The following is a 19,201-nucleotide window of genomic DNA, read 5'->3' on the forward strand; positions in this document are numbered from 1 at the left end:
CGGCGTTGATTATATTATTCAACCAAAAATTGTTGAATCAAACCTCGTACAGGCTGATCGTACAACATATTTTTCTACGTGAAATTGAATTCTTTAAATGAGAAAGAGTTATCTGTAAAATAGTCCAAAAAATACCTCTGAAAATGGCTTTGACTACATTCACCGGTCCAAAATTGTGAATCGAAAAATAAAATTCTCGTCTCCGACCCCACGGCTACAAATCTGAAATATAAAAATTGTGGGTTTTACGAGCGGTTTTCCTATGATGGAGGGCACAAATTTTTAAGAGCAGATACAGACATCGCACAAGTATTTCAAAAAAAGAGCGCTCTAAAATAAGGCTTTGAGTTCCGGGTTTCGGGCCAAAATTCAATCGAAAGAGCGCATCAAAACCTTCAAACTAGTAAAAGGATTTTTCAAAGATTTCCGAAAGGGTCTTAAGACATTTTTATACATTTTTCAGAAATTGAAGAAACTAAATTTTAGGTCGACAAAAACTGTTGGAACTACAAGGAAAAAAAAAATTCCCGAAATCGTGAATTTTGTTCATAATTTTGAGAACCAAGAAGGAATATTTTTTTTTTTAGAAGGAATATATTCACGTTTAAAGTGCAAATGCACCATACTCATAAAAGAGTTTCTTCGTGATTTTCACATTCATGAACAATTCACGATTACGCGAACTGATTTTTTAGTGCATGTTTTTAGTAAAAAAAAACGATTCAAATGGAAAATAAGAAGGAAATTTGATATACAAAAAAAAACTATTGAACTTTTTTAAGTCGCAGATATTAGAGAAATTATCTGATCTAGTTCTGCATAGTTCGTTATTCGCTCGAAGTGATTTTTTTCAACCTTGTTCAAGGATCATCTAGTCATCCTAACAAACCACTGGAAAAAAGAATCATCCCGATTGACCGAGAACCAGCAAGTTGAATTGAAGTTGATGTTGCCGTTCCAACTTTTTTGGAGGCTTGGGAGTTCGTGTAAGTTGGACATGAGTTGAGTGATCCAGCATTAATGTAAATGAATACATAAGCTTTGCAATTATTGCACACCACTCGGAAATAGTCCCCTTGTAAAAAATAGTCCATTCAACCAACGTGGTAATTATGCTTCATTAGCCAGTTGGTGGCTCACTCGTTCGCACCTCGTTCGCAAAGAAACCAACATAAAAATAGATTCAATTATTTCCATATTCTTTACCCAACTCTAATTATGCTGAGAAACATTCCTCTTCTTCAAAAGCTAAAAATTCCTTCTCCTCCCCCTAAGAAAAAATCTGCATCGTCATCGATCGCGTGCTCTACATTCAGCCCTACAATTATTACGCATCGAACGCCAAACCAAACCAAGCAGCCTTGTTGCATTCCGACCTCGCTCGAACAGTCAGTCAGTCAGTCAGTCAAAGTTGGCGGCTTCGTTTACTTCCTTCCGCAACTGAACGACTCTTGGGGAGCCTCTAGAAAGGAGGGGGAAATCATGCTAACGAGAACTGTCAAAAAGGAGGGGGATCGGGATGATTGCATTGACTTCAACCTTGGAAATTACTGGCTTTGGTAGTTTTGACATTTCATTTCCTTCCTTAAGGTCCCGAATCGACACCTACTCGGATCGGATTCATTCATGTTTAGACTTGTTTTCTGTAAGGTTTGCCTTGTTTACTTACAACCAATAATAACACCCAAGCTCTCATTGTTGGTTCTTTTGTTTTCCTCTGATGTCTGCTGCTGCTTCTGCTTCAGCTGTTGTTGTGTGTGTGTGATTGTTGCACCGTTCTCGAACTTCTCAACATTAAAAACTGCAATAAATTGATTTTTTTTCTGCACACACACGCACAAACGCTATTGCTCGTTGCAATGCAAAGTAAATACGCGCAACGCCAATTTTGTGGCGACCTTCGGCGCCTCTTCGGCAGCAATTGGACGCTTCCTCAACGTTTCGCCGCACTTCGGGTTCTTTTTTTTGTTGTGTGCTTCTTCAAGAACTTTTCCCCGCCAATTTCTCGTGTTTGGGTTTTTTTCTTCTTCTTCTTCCTGATTGGCTTGCCAAATAAGCTTACGCACTTGTTGCGCACACACTCACACGCACTTTCACAACTTGTGTGGCTTCTTCATAATTGCCTTCAATTTGTGCAACTTTCAATAAGTGTGCACTTTTTTGCTTCGATTCGATTCAATTACGACAACAGCTGAGAGAAAAACAAAAGAAAACGCCAAAATAAAGAGAAAAATCGCCGCCCAACGCCGGTTTTCGCACGCACGATCGCAACTAAACAAAACAAAACAAAAAAAAGGTAGCGCAAACAACAAACAATCGCGCGCAAAGCTTCGTTCACGACTGAAGCTTGCGGTGGCGCTCGGACAGCGGGTAAGCTCAAGTCCGGACGAGGACTTGAACGAAGCAGGCGGCGACCAACGGCACACGATCGCGTGAGAGATCGTGCGATTTTTTTTAGAGGAGCCCCTTTCTCTGCGGCGAATAAAAGTGTCTTTTTCGTTCGTTTTTCGTCGTTTTTTTTTATTGTGAGGCTTGTTCGCGCGACGTTCAACTATGAGCAATTTATTTAAGGCGCAAAAAAGTGCTTTTTTTCAGCGAAATGTTGACGATCTTGACGCACGGAATTTCTTGTGGCTAAAAGTTATTTTTGAATCGAAATTGTATTTTGTTTTGAGCCAAAATTTTAGCCTTAAAAAAAAGTCTAACCGGAACCCTTTCAATGGGAGCCTCATTCCTTTCCACTGAGCTACTCTACGAAATCGGCCAATTTTAGGATTTTTTTTATTTGGCTCTAACTTTTTGAGGGCCTACCCTATGACCAAAGAAGCCATTTTGTTCAATTGGTGCACCCATACAAGGCTCCATACAATTTTGGCAGCTGGCCATACGAAAATGGTACGTAAATTTTCGAAATCGGTATCTTTTGAAGGAATTTATGATCGGTTTGGTGTCTTTGGCAAAGTTGTAGGTATTGATGAGGACTATTCAGAAAAAAAATTGTACACGAAAAAAATTGCCGGTTTTTCAATCAACTTTTTTTTCCCAAAATTCAATCTCGCATAATACACATTTTTTTTATTTTTTAAATATTTTGATATGATTAAGGGGACAATTGTGAGTTCAGTTTTTGGTGTAAAATCAAATTTGCAATCAAATAAATTTCACCAGATTTTTTTTTGAGAAATGAACCGTTTTCAAGATATAGCCAATTAAAGTTTAATATTGCCCACTCCTAAAAATTTATTTTTCGAAAAGTTGAAAAAAAAGCAAAAGAAACATTGAAGATTGGACCTTTGGCTGCTGAAATACGGCGAATAAAAGAAAAAAGAATCAAGAAAATGGATGTTTGCTGAGTCTCATCCAAACAGGCTTTTATTTTTTAATACCAAAAAAAAACATGGCCATGATTTCAATTTTTCAATTTTGAAAAACATATTTTTAAAATTTTGGAATCAACTTTAACCTTTTAAAGCGGCTTGTTATTGAATATTTGAATTTTTTGAAATGTTCTGCATTGTTTGCATTATTTTAAACATGAAAAGCTATTTAAAAAAGCATTTTTTTAACTTTTGTAGCGAATGCAATTTTGAACATGAAATGACATGAACCTTTTAAAGATAAATATGACCAGTATATTTATTTTTATTTTGAGGCCGATGCAATTATTTTTCAAAACTATGTTGAAATGTAACGAGAACAAGTAAAGATAATGGAAGAAGAAAGTTATTTGAATGATTTAATCAATTTTAGAAATAAAGTAATGAAGAGCTGAAGATTTGATGCATTTCAGTACATTTTTTGTAGTTTATGAATCCAAAGAGTGAAAAAGATCTAGGTTTATTTCTGGGTCTTTATCCTATTTATAACTTGAAGATTTGAAAATATACTAACAGTTTTTGTTGAAAGTAGTTTTCCAAAATAAATCAAGGGGGTAAAAATATTGCCAAAAGTATAATTTTTTTTTATTCTAGAGTAAGGAAGACAAATTTGATGGAATTTGAAAAAAAAATCAAAGGAAAAAAAATATCTAAGAAATAAATTTTGGCATTTTTCAGAAAGAGCTATTTGAATCTTTTTGTTTTTTATGTGATCGAAGCTCGAAAAAAGGGAAATTTTAGGGAAAAAATATTTTCATGAGTTTACTGAAGTTCTGATTTTAAATAAAAGTAAAACTGTTACAATGCATGAAGCATTTTGTGAAACATTTTGACCTCGACAAGGGCCGAAGGACAAAAACATTTCATTGTAAAAAATAAATAAACTGAAAACATTATTTTATCCTATGAAATGTTTTCGTTGGATATCTCATGCATGAATAAATAATTTGGAAATTAATTTTGTTTATAAATAAAATGTAGTCTTCTTTAATTTAAGAGAAAATGTAATTTATGCAACTTTTTTGAAAATAAAAAATCTGCCAATTTTAAAACTGAAACTATAACTGACAAATGGTTTTTTTCAAAGTAATTTTGAAATGATTCAACCAATAAAAAGAAAATATATAATTTAAGTTTTAATTTTGACCATTTCTTATGAATTATTTGAAGAATTGTTCATGTTTTAAAAAAGAGAAAAACTCTTAAAAGTATCATCACAAAAGAATAAATTTATTCTTGTTTCGAAATGTGGTCACTCGACCTTATCTCTTTCAACCTGTTGGCAGTTAACCACATCAAGCAAAACAATGTAAATGGGCCAATGAGATTTTGTAAACAAAGATCACGACAGTAAAAAAAAGTTCTCAACAAACGATATATTTAATATTTGGTTTTAGCATTAAAAAAGCTGGTTTTTCTTTAATTTCCGAAATATTAATTTAAATTAATTAAAACTTAATTTCTACATTGTAAATCATATTTGCAATTGGAAATAATTTTATTTTATTTTTTATTATTTGTACCGATTTCAACTTCAAAAATATTTAATGAAGAGAACAGAAATTTTCACAAAGCGTTTAAACATTGAAAATTGAATACAAGGTATCGTCAATTGAAGAATTATAGCGTAGAACTTAATTCAAAATTTGTAACGTAATTTTTGATTAAACATTTAATTGTGCATCTATTTTTTTTGTTTGACCATAATTTCTATATTTTTGATATGTTAATTTGATCCTTCATCAAATTGCGGAAATAAACCAGGATATTGAGAAGCACCGAACAATTTCAATGACATCAAGATCAAATATGCTGTTTTCTATGATATAATCTTTTCCAAGTAATAAAAATACTCTAACTGAAAAGTTTGCCATAAAAAAAGTCAAACCAAACCAAAAACATGCCCACAACATCGACAGCTTTACGACCTCCGGTTAACCCCTGCAGCAGCACACTGGCAGCATCAGTGAGTGACCCCCTTACAACTTTGCTCATAAAATAATCTACGACTAAAATTGTGGATAACCTCCAACCTGACCACACTGAGTTGCTCTCATTCCACTATATAAGTGAATAAATTAAGAAGCGCCACGTGATACACTTAATTTTGCAAACGTGTCTTAAGAAATGTGGATCACTCACAACTCAATCGCCGTTTGATGCCATTTTTTGCAACCCGCCCCAATAACGCAGGTGACGCAGCGTCCTTGTCACTTTGCCATAATGGCGGTGGTCGCTATAAAAAAAAACGTGGTGGCACACCTCTTGCGATTTCTACTGTTGCTCCCGGATCGGACCGAGGTCCTTCAAGTTATTGCTAATGAATATCGCAAAAATCTTTTTTTTTACCTGACCGGACACACAACTCACATTCCGATCTAACCATTGCCTTGCACACGCTGGGATTGGTTCTGCAATTCCCTGGAAATGGTTCGCAACTCCACGAAACGTGACAAGGTCATTGGAATCAGTTACTACTAGTATGAGTGCGGTCCAGTTGAGCCTCGTTGGCCAAACTGACCATTAGTTGGGGTAGCCTGATTTAGATTATCATATTTTTTCTGAATCATGCCTCTCTGAAATCGACGATCTGAACCCTTTCAACGTCAAAGTCTGTTGTTTTGTTCTGATGAATCTCTAGCATTTTAAATGTTGAATCTCTTCAAATTGTTCCATCTCTTAAATAAGTTGAATCTTTAGAATTTCTTGAATCATTTAAATCTCTGAATCTCTTGTATCTCTTGAATTCCTTGAATCTCTTGAATTTCTTGAATCTCTTGAATCTCTTGAAATACTTGAATCTCTTACATCTCTTGAGTCACTTGAATCCCTCAAATCTCTTGAGTCTCTTGAATCTCTTGAATCTCTTGAATCTCTTGAATCTCCTTAATTTCTTAAATCTCTTGAATCTTTTGAATCTCTTGAATCTCTTGAATTTCTTGAATCTCTTGTATCTTTTTAATCTCTTGAATCTCTTGAATCTTTCGAATCTCTTGAATCTCTTGATTCTCTGGAATGTATTGAATCTCTTGAATCTCTTGAATCTCCTTAATTTCTTAAATCTCTTGAATATTTTGAATCTCTTGAATCTCTTGAATCTCTTGAATCTCTTGAATCTCTTGAATCTCCTTAATTTCTTAAATCTCTTGAATCTTTTGAATCTCTTGAATCTCTTGAATCTCTTGAATTTCTTGAATCTCTTGTATCTTTTTAATCTCTTGAATCTCTTGAATCTTTCGAATCTCTTGAATCTCTTGATTCTCTGGAATGTCTTGAATCTCTTGAATCTCTTGAATCTCCTTAATTTCTTAAATCTCTTGAATATTTTGAATCTCTTGAATCTCTTGAATTTCTTGAATCTCTTGAATCTTTTTAATCTCTTGAATCTCTTGAATCTTTCGAATCTCTTGAATCTCTTGATTCTCTGGAATGTCTTGAATCGCTTGAATCTCTTAAATCTCTCGAATCTCTTCAATCTCTTGAATCTCTTAAATCTATTGAATCTCTTGAATCTCTGTAATTTTTTGAATCTCAAAAAATTGTAAAATCTCTTGAACTTCATGAGTCCCTTAATTTTTTTCAAGTCTCTTAAGTTTCTTGAGTCGCTGAAATTCAATCAGCCCCGACAGGGTTCGCTCCGAACAGGAAACGGTTCCACCTACTGCCGTCAATTAGCATAAACCCAAGCCACCTTTTTCATTAGTGGCGGGGGGTCGCTCGATTGGCGAAAGGATTTTTTGTTGTGTTCGCCAAGTAGATTTTCTTTCAACTTGATTTTTTTTTGCTTGTCACCGTCTGTTAGCTGCGCGCGCTCGGGTTATGGTTCGTTACGGGCACACGATTTTATGGTATCAATCACACCCGGATCCCTGGCCGGACAACGACGGCGGCAGCGGCAGCGTGACAATGACCGATCTAAAATTGATTAATTATGGTTCACGACCAATTGTGGCGCGCGATTGCTCTGAGAGTGGGCATTTTTTATTCGTTAGCTATTGGGGGCGATTAGTCAATTGATTTATGAAAATTGTTTGTTTATTCAAGAGATTGGTTGGCATTAGAAAGGTAATCTTATAATTTTTTAAAAAATGGGTATGTTTTTTATTCCAGAAGACAAAGTTTTATGGTTTATCAGGGAGCAATCAAGATATCCAGAAAAAAAAGTGTCGTACCCCTCGGACCACAACGAGACCTGGCGAACTGACATTTCCGCATGGAAACTTCTGCAAAGCACGTGTCGTGGCACTACGTTCGGCAAAGAGAGCCATTGTGTACTAGATTGAAGCACAGACAACAGACGTAGCAGCTAGAACTAAATAATTTAAATATCGTGTGTAAAAACATGGCGGATGATAAACTAACGCTATCTCGTAGTCTATTGCCACTTGCTAGATTAAGCCTGAATGTAGACTGCAGTGCACCGCAGCCTTTGCAGGAGCCGCATTCTGATTCTCACCAACATGATTTTTATGATGCTAAGTTTTTTTTATAAATTGACTTTTTTGCTCTGAATTTAACTTAAAGTCTGAAGCGATTATCAAAATAATTACCTTCGACATTTCAAAACTATTTTTAGTCTACACATCAATTTTCTCGACGAAAAAGAGGCATGAACATTTTGATGAGAATGACAATGCGCCCAACCACGTGCTTTTCAATGTTGTTGTTTAAACTTGAGAGCAGCGCGGGAGAGATGTCAAATCTCCTATGCGACGGCAGCGCCACAAACGGCTTGCCATTCTTAATAAAACCGTTGCAAGCTTTTACACAAGGTGGTATCGAGCCAAAACGTCTGTTGTCTGTGATTGAAGATTGATATTCTAAACCTGTTAAATTGACGTTTCGGCTTGTTTTATCGAGAATAGAAACACGTGTGCCATAAACCCTATTTCACAACAACTCACGGAAGTGTCTCAGCAAGCTAATCTCTTGGAATTACCCCTTGCTCGAAACGGATCTAGACCGTTCTCCTCTCTAGACTCTGCGTGATTGACCATCGCCCAGCCAAAAATGGGCCTCAAGTTGCTCCCTTTCAGGCCGCGCGTGTATCCGCCTTTCTGATTGTGACTTTGATTTTATGTTTAATTCCCACCTTTTTCTTCCTCTCCAAACTCTTACAGGTGTTCTAGAGCCGCAAACATGGACCATGGAACGGCCACCGGTAGTAATAGAAGCAATTAACGTCAACCAACCAACAAAAGAAGCAGAAGAGGAAGAAGACGTCGTCCCCATCGGTAGTGGTGGTGGTGACGGTGACGACGGAGCAACAACATGATCGATAACATCATGACGCGTGACAGCGAAATACCGGCCATTTTCAACCCGAAACGTGTTCGCGCCCCCTCCGTCGTTGTGACAGGTGAGAGTTGAGTTGAAGCGGGGAATTGTAGCTTGTAGTGTGTGGAAATGCACTTTTTATTCGGCGGTGATCCATTTTGAGGGTTTTTTTTAATTTAAGAGCGAGTCCACGAACAGGGCATACCCCTTTGTATGGGATGTCGTTTGGACCTCACCAATCTGCCTGAAATTTTCAAGGGTTGTTTGTACATATGAAACTAGCATCTGGCCAAAATATGAGCACTCTAGGTCAACGGGAAGTGGGGCAAATCGGGACACAATGTTTAAAGGTTCAAAAACGTCAAAAATCTTAAAAAGGCTATAACTTAGGCAAAATTCAATTTAATTTCAAAATTCAAAATGCATCTGAAAGGGCTTAAAAAATGCAACAAAATGCAGGGTAGAGCATCCCAATTGGTTAAATCTAAAGGGAGTTATTGGCATTTTAGTGAAAAATAGCATAATTTTCAAACTCAAATAAAAAAGTGTTCCATCCAGATATCAACTCGGTTCGACCTGCAGCTTGTAGGGGACATCTGGGACTACCATCTGAGACTGAGAACGCTTTGGGTAAGGCAGTTTAACATATTAAATAGACACTTTTACTTTTAGTGAATTTTTTGGTTGTAAATTTTTGCTCGGGGGACCCCTTAGATCAAATTTTCCGGTGATAATTTTATCATATTCGTGTTCCTGAGACAATTTCACAATAGAAACATGCATAAAAATGTTTATTTTCATCCATTTTAACCCTTTAAAAAATGAAAGTTAAAAAAAAATCTTCGATTCACATTTATTGAAAATCAAGTTCGTTTCCAAGGATACTAGATGACACCAGAAAAAAGCAGCTTCTTAACTTTTTTTTTTTTTTTAAATATGTAATTTAATTACTCAACTACAGAAGTCTTTCAAATATTTAAATATTTGTTTATCTTTTGAATTTCTTAAACGTCTATTAATTTAATATGTTTTTAGTATTTTTTCAAAAGGGTGTAACCGTAAACCGTCAATAAATTTACACAAAAATGTTATTTTTGGTTAAACTTTTTCGCGCTCGCCATTTCCTTATTTTCATGTAAATAATCACAAGACACCAATACTAATTCATTCAAAGCTTTGTTGATGGTGGGCTCTTCACACATACTAATGCACATACTCTATCCAATGCTTTGTTTATGGTGGGCTCTTCACACATACTAATGCGTGGGCTCTTCGAGGTTTTGGTGACTGTCAAACGTTCTAGACAGTTACAGTGGTGCCAGGCAACGATGCCAGATTATTTTATGGAAAATCTGTATTTTCTTAAAAATAAATCTGTATTATATCTGTATCATGTCAAAATCGAAGCCATAGAAGAGTTTTTTTAAATTTTTAACAGCAGATTTAGGCTTTTTAATCATATTAAAGTATAGGTTAATTACCAAATCTCTAAAAAAATATATTGAATCATTTTTAAAAAATCTGAAAATACAGATTTTTGTGATTTTTGGGATCGAAAAATCAGTATAATACAGATTTATCTGTATATCTGGCATGGCTGGTGCCAGGGGGCTGGTCGAACCTTGTTCGTGTCCCACCGCGCGAATTTGTCGATCATTTTCGACCGCATACTGTTTCTTTTTCTTTGTACTATTCTCTTCTTCGGCGTTTGTCAGAATTCAAGTTTGACGTTTTGTCACGTGAGCTGTTTCCTTGCTGTGAAGAATTCTGGAACAACATGTGAAAAGGGCGGATAAGATTTGAAATCGAAATGTTATGAAAAGTCTAAAACAAGCCTAATCTGGAAGTTTAAAGCAATTTGTTGCCTCATTTCCCATTAAATAATGCATGATTTGCAAAATATTCACCATTTAGAAGTTCAGAATTCGCAAAAGTTTTTAGGTTCCAATATGTTTTCTCCCATTTTCATTTGTTGTTCCAGAAAGTTTCTCAGCAACTGCAGCTGCGCATCTGTCAAATCGTCTGTTTGACAATCGCTGATCGCTTAGTGTGAGTGAGAAGGAAGATAGTAAATTGCGGTCAAGTTTGAATTCGGGGTGGCGCGTCAGTGCGTCAGTGCTACTATTCCGACCCTGACTCTAGCTTCGGTAACTCCGAATACAATTCTTATTTAGAGTTCTCAAAAAGTTCCGACACCTCGGATTTCAACTCCGAATGCATAATTGTTCAGTCTATTAATTTTCTGGACGACTCCGATTCCTACTCTGATTTCAGCTTTTCCAGATTTTCGCTCCGACTTTTCCGGATTTGGAAATTTGAAATCCGACTCTGTGCTCTCCGAGTGTTCTCTTCATTAAATCCAAGTCTAGCAACTAGGTTGTTTAAAATTTGTCGACTCTAGCTCCAGCAGTCTCAGGAATAAGAGACTCAAACTTCTCATTATTTGGGGGCTCTAATTCCGACTCTGAGATTTAAAATAGCCCTTTCCAACCCAACTCCGACAACAAAGCAGTTGAAATAAGGCCGAATAAACCTTCAAATCCCTCCCTGACTATACCTTCGGTCACTCCGATTACAAGTCAAGTCCGATCAGCTTTTCCAAATTTTTCGCTTAAACTCTTTCGGACATTCCGGGACCCGTGGTGTAGTGGTAAGCGCGGTTGCCTCTCACCAAGTCGGTCTGGGTTCGATCCCAGAAGGTCCCGGTGAAATTTTTTGAGACGAGATTTGTCTGATCACGTCTTTCGTCGGACGGGGAAGTAAATGTTGGCCCCGGTCTAACCTAGAGGTTATGTCGTTAGCTCAATCCAGCTGTAGGAGTCGTCTCCCTGGGTCCTGTCTCGGTGGAGTAGCTTGTAGGCAGTTGAGCTAACAATCCAACAGTCGTCAGTTTGAATCCCGGGGTGGATGGAAGCTTAGGTTTTAAAAAAGGTTTGCAATTGCCTCAACAATCAAGCCTTCGGACACCTAGTTTCGAGTAGGAATCTCGCAATCGAGAACGCCAAGGCAATGCTGTAGAGCGAATAATTAGATTTTTTTTCTTCCGGACTCTTCTTAGGATTTGAAGACTCTTCTTTTTTGGCGCCTCAAAATCCGATTTTGGAATTTCAAAAAGTTCAGACTCCCAACAAAGTTAAACTTCTCCGATTCCGACCCTGACTCCAGCTTGACTTTGACAACAATTCTAACTTGGAGTTTTTAAAATGTTCCGACCTCTCCGATTTTAACCTCGACTAGAAAGTTCATATGCTGTCACTGACTCCACAGCTCTGACTTCAAAATCATCGTTTTTTCTCTTTTCCTCTGATTCCGCAGGAGACTCGCCAAACGGACCCTTCGGTGGGTTCACCAACAATGTGCCACAGATCACGCACTCGGACTCGGTGACCTCGAGCCAGCACGACGGCCAGGACAGCCTGATCGGGGTGACCGTGACGGGGATGGGCTGCGACACGCCCACCTCCGGCCACGGCGGAGTCCTCGGGCTTGGCGCTCTCGGGTTGGGAGGTGGCGGAGGCGGCTTGATGGGCAACAGCAGTGGTGGCAGCGGACCAGGTGGTGGCGCCGGAGCCGTGCCGGGAACTCCGACGCCACCGACGTCCCGGCTGAAGGCGTGCCGCGCCTCGTGCTGCTCGGAACTGGCCCAGAAGATGTACTTCGGGGTTTGCGTCACGATCCTGGTGACGGCTTCGTGGGTCGGCGCGACGCACTGCATCAAGTTTTTGTACCTCCGGCGGAACGCGTACGCATCGACGTTGCCGCCCCATCTGACGGCGTTCATCACGGACAGTGAGAGCATTTTGACGGTAGCGGCGGCCGATGCGCCGGTCGGACACAACCCGCTGAACTCGTCCTCGGCGATGATCGTGCACGGGTTCGGTCCGACGACTTCGTTTATGCCGTCTACGACGAAGCCGATTGTGACGTCGGACCGGGTGGTTCCGCTCAATCCGGGTCACATCTTCAACGCACCGTTTTTTGCTTCTTGGTTCTGCACCAACTTTGCCATTCTGTTCTTTCCGATCTACATCTTGGGTCGGGTGGCGATCAAGAAGTGCGACGGAACGGGCGAAATTCTGGGCGAGATCCTGCGGGGGTTCCGGGATCGGGGCTTCACGATTGGACGGTTTCTGAACAGATGTCTGACGTTCTGCATCCTGTGGCTGCTGACGACGTATCTGTATGCGTTATCGTTGAAGGCCTTGCTGGCTACGGACGTGATGGCCCTGTTTGCGACGAACGTGGCCTGCGTGTACCTACTGGCGTGGGTCATCCTGCAGGAGCAGTTTGTCGGAGTTAGGGTGAGTTTAAGAGGAGCGTGCCGTTTTGGCAACATTGTTGCTGAGCTGTCATTTTTATTCTTGACAGATCGTAGCTGTCATCCTGTGTGACACGGGGATCGCGCTGCTGGCCTACATGGACGGAATTACGGGTAGCCCAACGCTGGGTGGAGTCGTGCTGGCAGCACTGGCCGCTGCCGGGTACGCCGTGTTTAAGGTACCACCCTATCTGTCAAATCTTGGTTGAGGAGATAACCTGATCTTTGTCATTTTTATCATTAGGTGATGTTCCGCAAGGTGATGGGCGACCCGCCGGTCGGCCAAATTGCGTTCACCTTCTCCATCATTGGCTTCCTGAACGCGGCCATTCTGTGGCCGGTGTGCATCGCGCTGTACTTTACCGGGGCCGAAGTGATGCCCTGGGAGCCGCTGCCGTGGATCGTGCTGCTAATGGCCAGCATACTGCTGCTAGGTGAGCATGGGACGCATTGAACGAAACCGAATCGAGATCCTAATTGGCTGTTTACTTGCGGAACTCGGTATCTTTCTTATCTCGATTTCAGTTTTCCACATCTTGACGCAGTTTAGCAGCGCCGTTACGTACAACATGTTCGTTACACTAGGTTTAATCACGGCAGTGCCAGTGTCAGCAGGTAATTGTTGCTACTTGCATGCAATGTTTGACGCGACTTCAGCAATTCTGAGTGCTGCCATCTGTTGGGAATTTTACCACTTTCACACAAAACCTAATAAAAAAACAAACAAACCTTTCTATTTTCCCTCCACCCTAGCGCTAGACATCGTGCTGTACGGTGCGCACTTTGCCGGAATGAAGCTGGCGGGTATTATATTAATAGCCGTCGGCTTCTTCCTGGTCATGTTCCCCGACAACTGGCCCGACTACATAACCCGGCTGCTCAGGTAAGTCCGTGGCACAGCGCTTTCGGAATTTAGGATAAATAAACTAAAACAAGGCAAAGATCACCTCCGGCAAACAAACAACACACGAACTGATCGAACTCAACTCTCTGATGTGAATATTTTTCCCCACGAAAAAAAAAAGAACATACGACAAACAACTGCTTAAGAATCCAATTTACTTTAGAAAGCTCCAACTTATGGATCTGATTAGCAGTCGAACATCCTTCAAAATTAATTCAATATCATCAATTAGTGCTTTACTCTTCGTTTCAATTGAACCGGATACATATCGATTGCAGAGGAACCAAAATCGTTAACAATTTCCTTTTGATTTCTTTGTATCGTTACTCTGAGTTTCGTCTTGATTGCATCCGTTCGACCTCGTTCTATTAGATATTTCGTTTCAAATAAAAGTTCAGTTTGCCGCGCAGTGCATCCGAATGACGTGCTTTGACAAAACTGCCCAGAACGATAATTATCTCTGCTTAAATTACTTGTTTTCACCATTAATTGAACGCTTGAATGTGTTTCTTTGAATGCATTACTTCTGGTTCCGTTGTTTTCGATATCTTTTGTTTCTGATATAATTTATAAGGTCGTTGGCAAGGTTCTTTAATTACTTATTTCGAAAAAAAAAACATATTGACGAAGAAACAAACTTATTTATGTAAGCTAAACCTACACGCTAAAGTAACTCATTTAATAATAACAATATTATATATAATATATTATTTTACATGTTATAATCATTTTTTTAGAAAAATTATTCGAATTACTTACAAAAAAAGTATATTTTCATGTAGTTTCTACATGTTTATAGTTATTTGAGTAAAAATAAATATTTCTAGGATTTTAAAAAAAATCTTAATAGTTACATATACGCACATTCTCAATCATTTGCATTTAATAGTCAGGACCCGGAGCCTGCAATCCCCGTTACAGTTTATATGGAATTCCAATAAGAATGTAACAGAAAAATCAGGCTTCGGGTCCAGACTGTTAATCAAGCAAATCTGAAACATTAGAAAAAGTTTGGTTGTTGATAATTATTTTGAGTGCAAATACAAAAAAAGCATTTTGCATTGCCTTTAGTTGAACGTTGTTGTTAATTTTATTAACGTGACTTTAAACAACTTAAGTTGAATGAACACAGCACAAAATACTGCGTGTAAAAGGCCTGGATGAAAAATTTAATGATGTAATAATACACCCAGCAATATGTAGCCCATCACTAAGGAAAACCTACTTGACCAAATATCAGGCTCTTATATGCGTTTAACCTTCCAACACTTCTTCGGTCTGATAGCCGAGCGGGCTAAGGCGCTTGTCCTCTCTATTGGTGCTGGGTTTGAATCCCGTAGGCTGCAACTTTCTACATAAACTGCGGTGAAATTACATATTGAAAGAGGTTAACCATTAGAACTTCAACCTATACAAATTAAAATATTTTAAACGTGTGTTCAAAAAATCTAAATACACGATGTGTGTGTGGTCAAATCCAATACCCGCTAACCGGTAGCGATATTATGGGAAAATCTAAATACACGATAAGCCAAAATCACTCATTTTTCGTTATAAAAGGAATCTTTAACAAACACGCTTATTTTAAATTATTTATTTCTGAGTTATGTTCGCTCAGATTTAACCAAAAGTGAACCTTCTCAGGAATGAGTTTTGAAAGTTTTCTTTTAACTCATTTTGGTGATTTTTTCTCAGGATTCTGGTATGAATCACTATAAACTAAAAAGTAGCTTATTTTAGAGTGAATTTTACAAGTTTTTTTTTGTGATTTATATCAGAATTCTGATAAAAATTGATCCAGAAATGAGTGAAAAGAAAACTTATTCGTCAAACCTGAATTTGCTTACTCTCTCAGATTTCGTCTAACCCAAACTTTCTCATAAAAAAGGCATTTTTATTTGAATTTCTTTAATTAGGCGCGCACAGTAAAAAAATCATGGTAATATTACCATGGACAAATTTTTTGTCAGAAAAAATGTGTACTAATGACTCAAAAATTGTGATAATTTAGTTTTAAGATGTAATTGCTAATTTTCTTTATTAATTTAGGTAAAATTACACCATAAAAGCAGTCAACCATAAACAAATCACCCTCAGCAATTAATCTTTTAAAGCTGTGTGCTAAAAATTTAAAGGCACGATAATCCAAAAATAACTATATATTCATTAATTAGGATTATTTTCATTGAGCGTGCTGAAATAGATCATACACGTTCGTTTCAAATTAACCATTTCTGAGTTTTTTTTTTTCACTCAAATTTAGGCAAACCTTCTCAGGAATGAGTTTTGAAAGTTTTGTTTTTTCATTTCTAAGCGAATTTAACACGTTTTTAGTGATTTCAACCAGGATTCTGAGAAGACTTCAACCAGAAATGAGTGAAATCAAAACACCTCTTGAAAATTACTCAGAAATGAGTTATTAGAAACAAGTGTGTAAAAACTTATTATTCGTTAAATTCGAACTTGCTTACACTCTCTGATTCGTCTAACACAAAAATTTTCATAAGTGTATTTAGACTGAAATGTCAAATTTAAGAGAACTTTTCATAGAATTGATGGAAAATTATACAAAATTTCTATAATTCATGTAAAAAAATTACCCTAAACAAAAATCTTCTAAATTAGTTTTCACTTTTACATTTTTGAAAACAATGTTCAATGAGCGTTTTTGAAAGTTATACTTACTGCACACCAAGCGAATCTACTCACACTCTCATCCAAAATCAGGCAAAATAAGTCAAAACTGAACATACTAAAAAACGGCAGGAAGGAACATCGTGAAACTCATCTTTGATTTTTTTAAATGTTTATTTCATTGAATGTTTGGTTCACTCAAAATTGAGTATAAATTAAGCTTTCTACAGCTCTTAGAATAACGATTTTATTTTGAGATCAACTTACCAAAATTTTAGGTGGCCTAAAATAAAAAAAAGCCTGAAATTTGTTTTTTCCTGAATTCGTTTAATACTGAAAAATATAACAGATTCACCTGAATTTAAGATCACCCAAATCGAGTTGATTTTCATTGAAATTATTTTTAGTTTTGGGTTGCCAACGACTGTTTGTTCAGCAATATTTCTATAGCTTATCATATGAAATGTTAGTATTTTTTTTCTCTTGAAGTTAACGTTTCTTCTTTGTTATTGATTTCATCAATTTTTTAAACTCTTTTGCTTCGTTTTTTTCGCTTCCACCAATATGCCTTCTCGTTACCTTTAGTGATAAAGCAAACAAAAAACGAAACAAACTCAGACTACCTTCTGTCCACCCAACATCAACAGATCAAATCGTACATAAAATAACCCCAACCCCTAAATTGATTTCTCATACGCCGCCATCCGAAGCCACTAAAAACCAACTCAATTGTGTTTGTGTTCCCCCAAAATTACAGAAAAACTGGTCGTGCATTGCTAAGAAACCAATGTTGTTACGATTCCGCTGATAATGATTACGAAAATTCGGTAGGAAAATTTCATTGCAAATCTTTTATATTATAACCCAAAACAAATAAAACAAAAGTACTCCCCAAACTGAAGTGATTCCCCGTTTTCCGTTGCATAAAAAGTAACCCCTTCTGTTTGACACGTACTCTTTCGCTCTGTCCTGTTTCTCGTTTAACACTTTCTGTAACTCTGAGTCTCTGTCCCCTTTCTCGAATGGGAAAACTTTTGTAAACCAGTGTAGCCAGATTCTTCATCATCACAAGTAATTGTTTTACCTCCAACACACACGTTTAGATGGTACATGGAGTGAAGCAAAAATCCTCCTTTCTTCTTCTTACCTTCCTTCACCTCCAAATCTGTCAAATCAAAATTAAGCTAAATTTCCGTTATTTTCCAATAGCATTTCCTTCCTAGTGTAATTTTCGTTTAGTTTCAATCGAATTGGTTACAGTTTCAACCGAATTTGTAGATTTTAGTTGACCAAATTTGAACAACAGCACCAATATGTAGGGTAAAGAAACAAATAGTGGTCGTATTTGACGCCAAAAATCGAGCGCAGCTCAGCAATGAACCGTTTCTGTAATTTGTTCTTGGAAGTTTTCTTCAAATCGAGTTGCTTTTAGATGTTTTAGATAGTTTTAGAAACTTTTTCCTAAAAACAGTGACGACAATGAGATATTTGAGCAGCTCAAGGAATTGCATTCTACGCTCTCAGTTTAAATCATCCAGTTTTCTAACAAAACCGAACATACTCGGACATAAGTTAATGGGGCAATTTTCAGATTAGGGTGAATTTAACTCAGCTCTGGGTGAATTTCACTAATTTTTTGATGAATTCTAGGTGAAATTTACCATAATCTGACAGTTACCTCAATTACTACTCATTTCAGAGTAGATTATGTTTAGACAAAAACTGAGTGATTTTAAATGTGCGTGTACTACACGCTTATATTTAATAACGCAAACTTGGGCTAATATAACTCAAATTTCCCCAAAGTTAACCTACCTACATTGGGTAACTACTTCTTTTGAGAAAGTTGTTTTTTTTACGAAATTTGTGTTCATTCTTACAATTTTGGATTATTTTGGATGCACGTGTTTACGTGTTTTTGTATCTTTTATTTTGTGCATAATCAACACAAAGCTTTTGAAATTGGTTGAAATGAACAAAACCTCATCGTCATCACTGTCATTCTTCAAGAATTAGGTATTATTTTTTGTTACTTAGTTAGTCATTCGTCTTTGTCAGTTACTTAGGCTAACTTTTAGGCAACCATTTAAACGTAGATAGTGTCAATTCAGTAGAAATCTCTCGTTCAATTGGTTTTCGCCGTTTTTACTTCTCTGTATTTACTCAAATTTATACCCAAAACAAAAAAAGAACCCCTCCGGACTCTTTTTTCGCCAACCAAAGCGAATGCTGTAGAGCAAAACAAAGTTGCCCACCACCGTAGGTATTGCGTTTTTATTTTATTTCTAAAATTCAAAAATCGCCTTTCTCTCTAAATCAGTATCGCTCCGAATTGTTAATCTTGACCCTTCCCAACTGGAAGCCTAAACCCTGTTTCAACTACTCTATTAAGAGGTAACCAGCTCCTTCCACCCTACCTCCTCTAAGTTGTCTCCTTCTACATTAGAGCCGATCAGTAAAACTACTAGTAACCATATCGAAACAAGTTTTGACTCTTGTTTTGTCCTGTTACCCGCTGTGTCCCCCCTCCAAATTAGTAAATGATCATTTCTGTCAACCTTGCAAGAGCTCGACTCTCTCAACTAACCCTAACATGCACTATGGCTTTGTATATATGAATTTGTTTCCCTTTTTTAGTTTCTTTTTTATTGTTCTCTGTTGGTTGATTGTTAATGTGACACATTTTTTGTT

The 19,201-nt window shown here is 37.5% G+C and overlaps 2 protein-coding genes and 1 long non-coding RNA gene across 15 annotated transcripts in view; 2 read left to right on the forward strand and 1 right to left on the reverse strand.

Moving 5' to 3' along the window:
- The window catches only part of LOC120426219 (dendritic arbor reduction protein 1-like), a 45,187-nt gene extending 42,850 nt beyond the window's left edge, over positions 1-2,337 (reverse strand). The window contains exon 1 of the mRNA XM_039590939.2: positions 1,670-2,337. Within this exon, the coding sequence (XP_039446873.1) occupies positions 1,670-1,696 (27 nt within the window). The 5' untranslated portion in view covers positions 1,697-2,337. The remainder of the gene's footprint in view (positions 1-1,669) is intronic.
- The window catches only part of LOC120426217 (putative thiamine transporter SLC35F3), a 169,965-nt gene that overhangs the window by 119,508 nt on the left and 31,256 nt on the right, over positions 1-19,201 (forward strand). For 6 of the 13 annotated variants that reach the window (XR_008212778.1, XM_052711650.1, XM_052711652.1 and 3 more), the window contains exons 2-8: positions 8,498-8,736; positions 11,970-12,955; positions 13,023-13,151; positions 13,217-13,406; positions 13,498-13,587; positions 13,726-13,855; positions 17,268-17,337. Coding sequence is in view for 10 of the 13 variants with exons in the window: in XM_052711650.1 (XP_052567610.1) it covers positions 8,649-8,736; positions 11,970-12,955; positions 13,023-13,151; positions 13,217-13,406; positions 13,498-13,587; positions 13,726-13,855; positions 17,268-17,337 (1,683 nt within the window). In the remaining 3 variants the exon portion in view is untranslated. Of the gene's footprint in view, positions 1-8,497; positions 8,737-11,969; positions 12,956-13,022; positions 13,152-13,216; positions 13,407-13,497; positions 13,588-13,725; positions 13,856-17,267; positions 17,338-19,201 lie in introns of those variants that run through there. The other 7 variants (XR_008212779.1, XR_008212780.1, XM_052711651.1 and 4 more) reach the window with 2 other exon arrangements.
- Positions 1-19,201, forward strand: part of LOC128093830 (uncharacterized) — a 94,004-nt gene that overhangs the window by 39,544 nt on the left and 35,259 nt on the right. The gene's annotated exons all lie outside the window — the stretch shown is intronic.

Source organism: Culex pipiens, chromosome 1 (genome assembly GCF_016801865.2).
Source record: "Culex pipiens pallens isolate TS chromosome 1, TS_CPP_V2, whole genome shotgun sequence".
Lineage (NCBI taxonomy): Eukaryota > Metazoa > Arthropoda > Insecta > Diptera > Culicidae > Culex > Culex pipiens.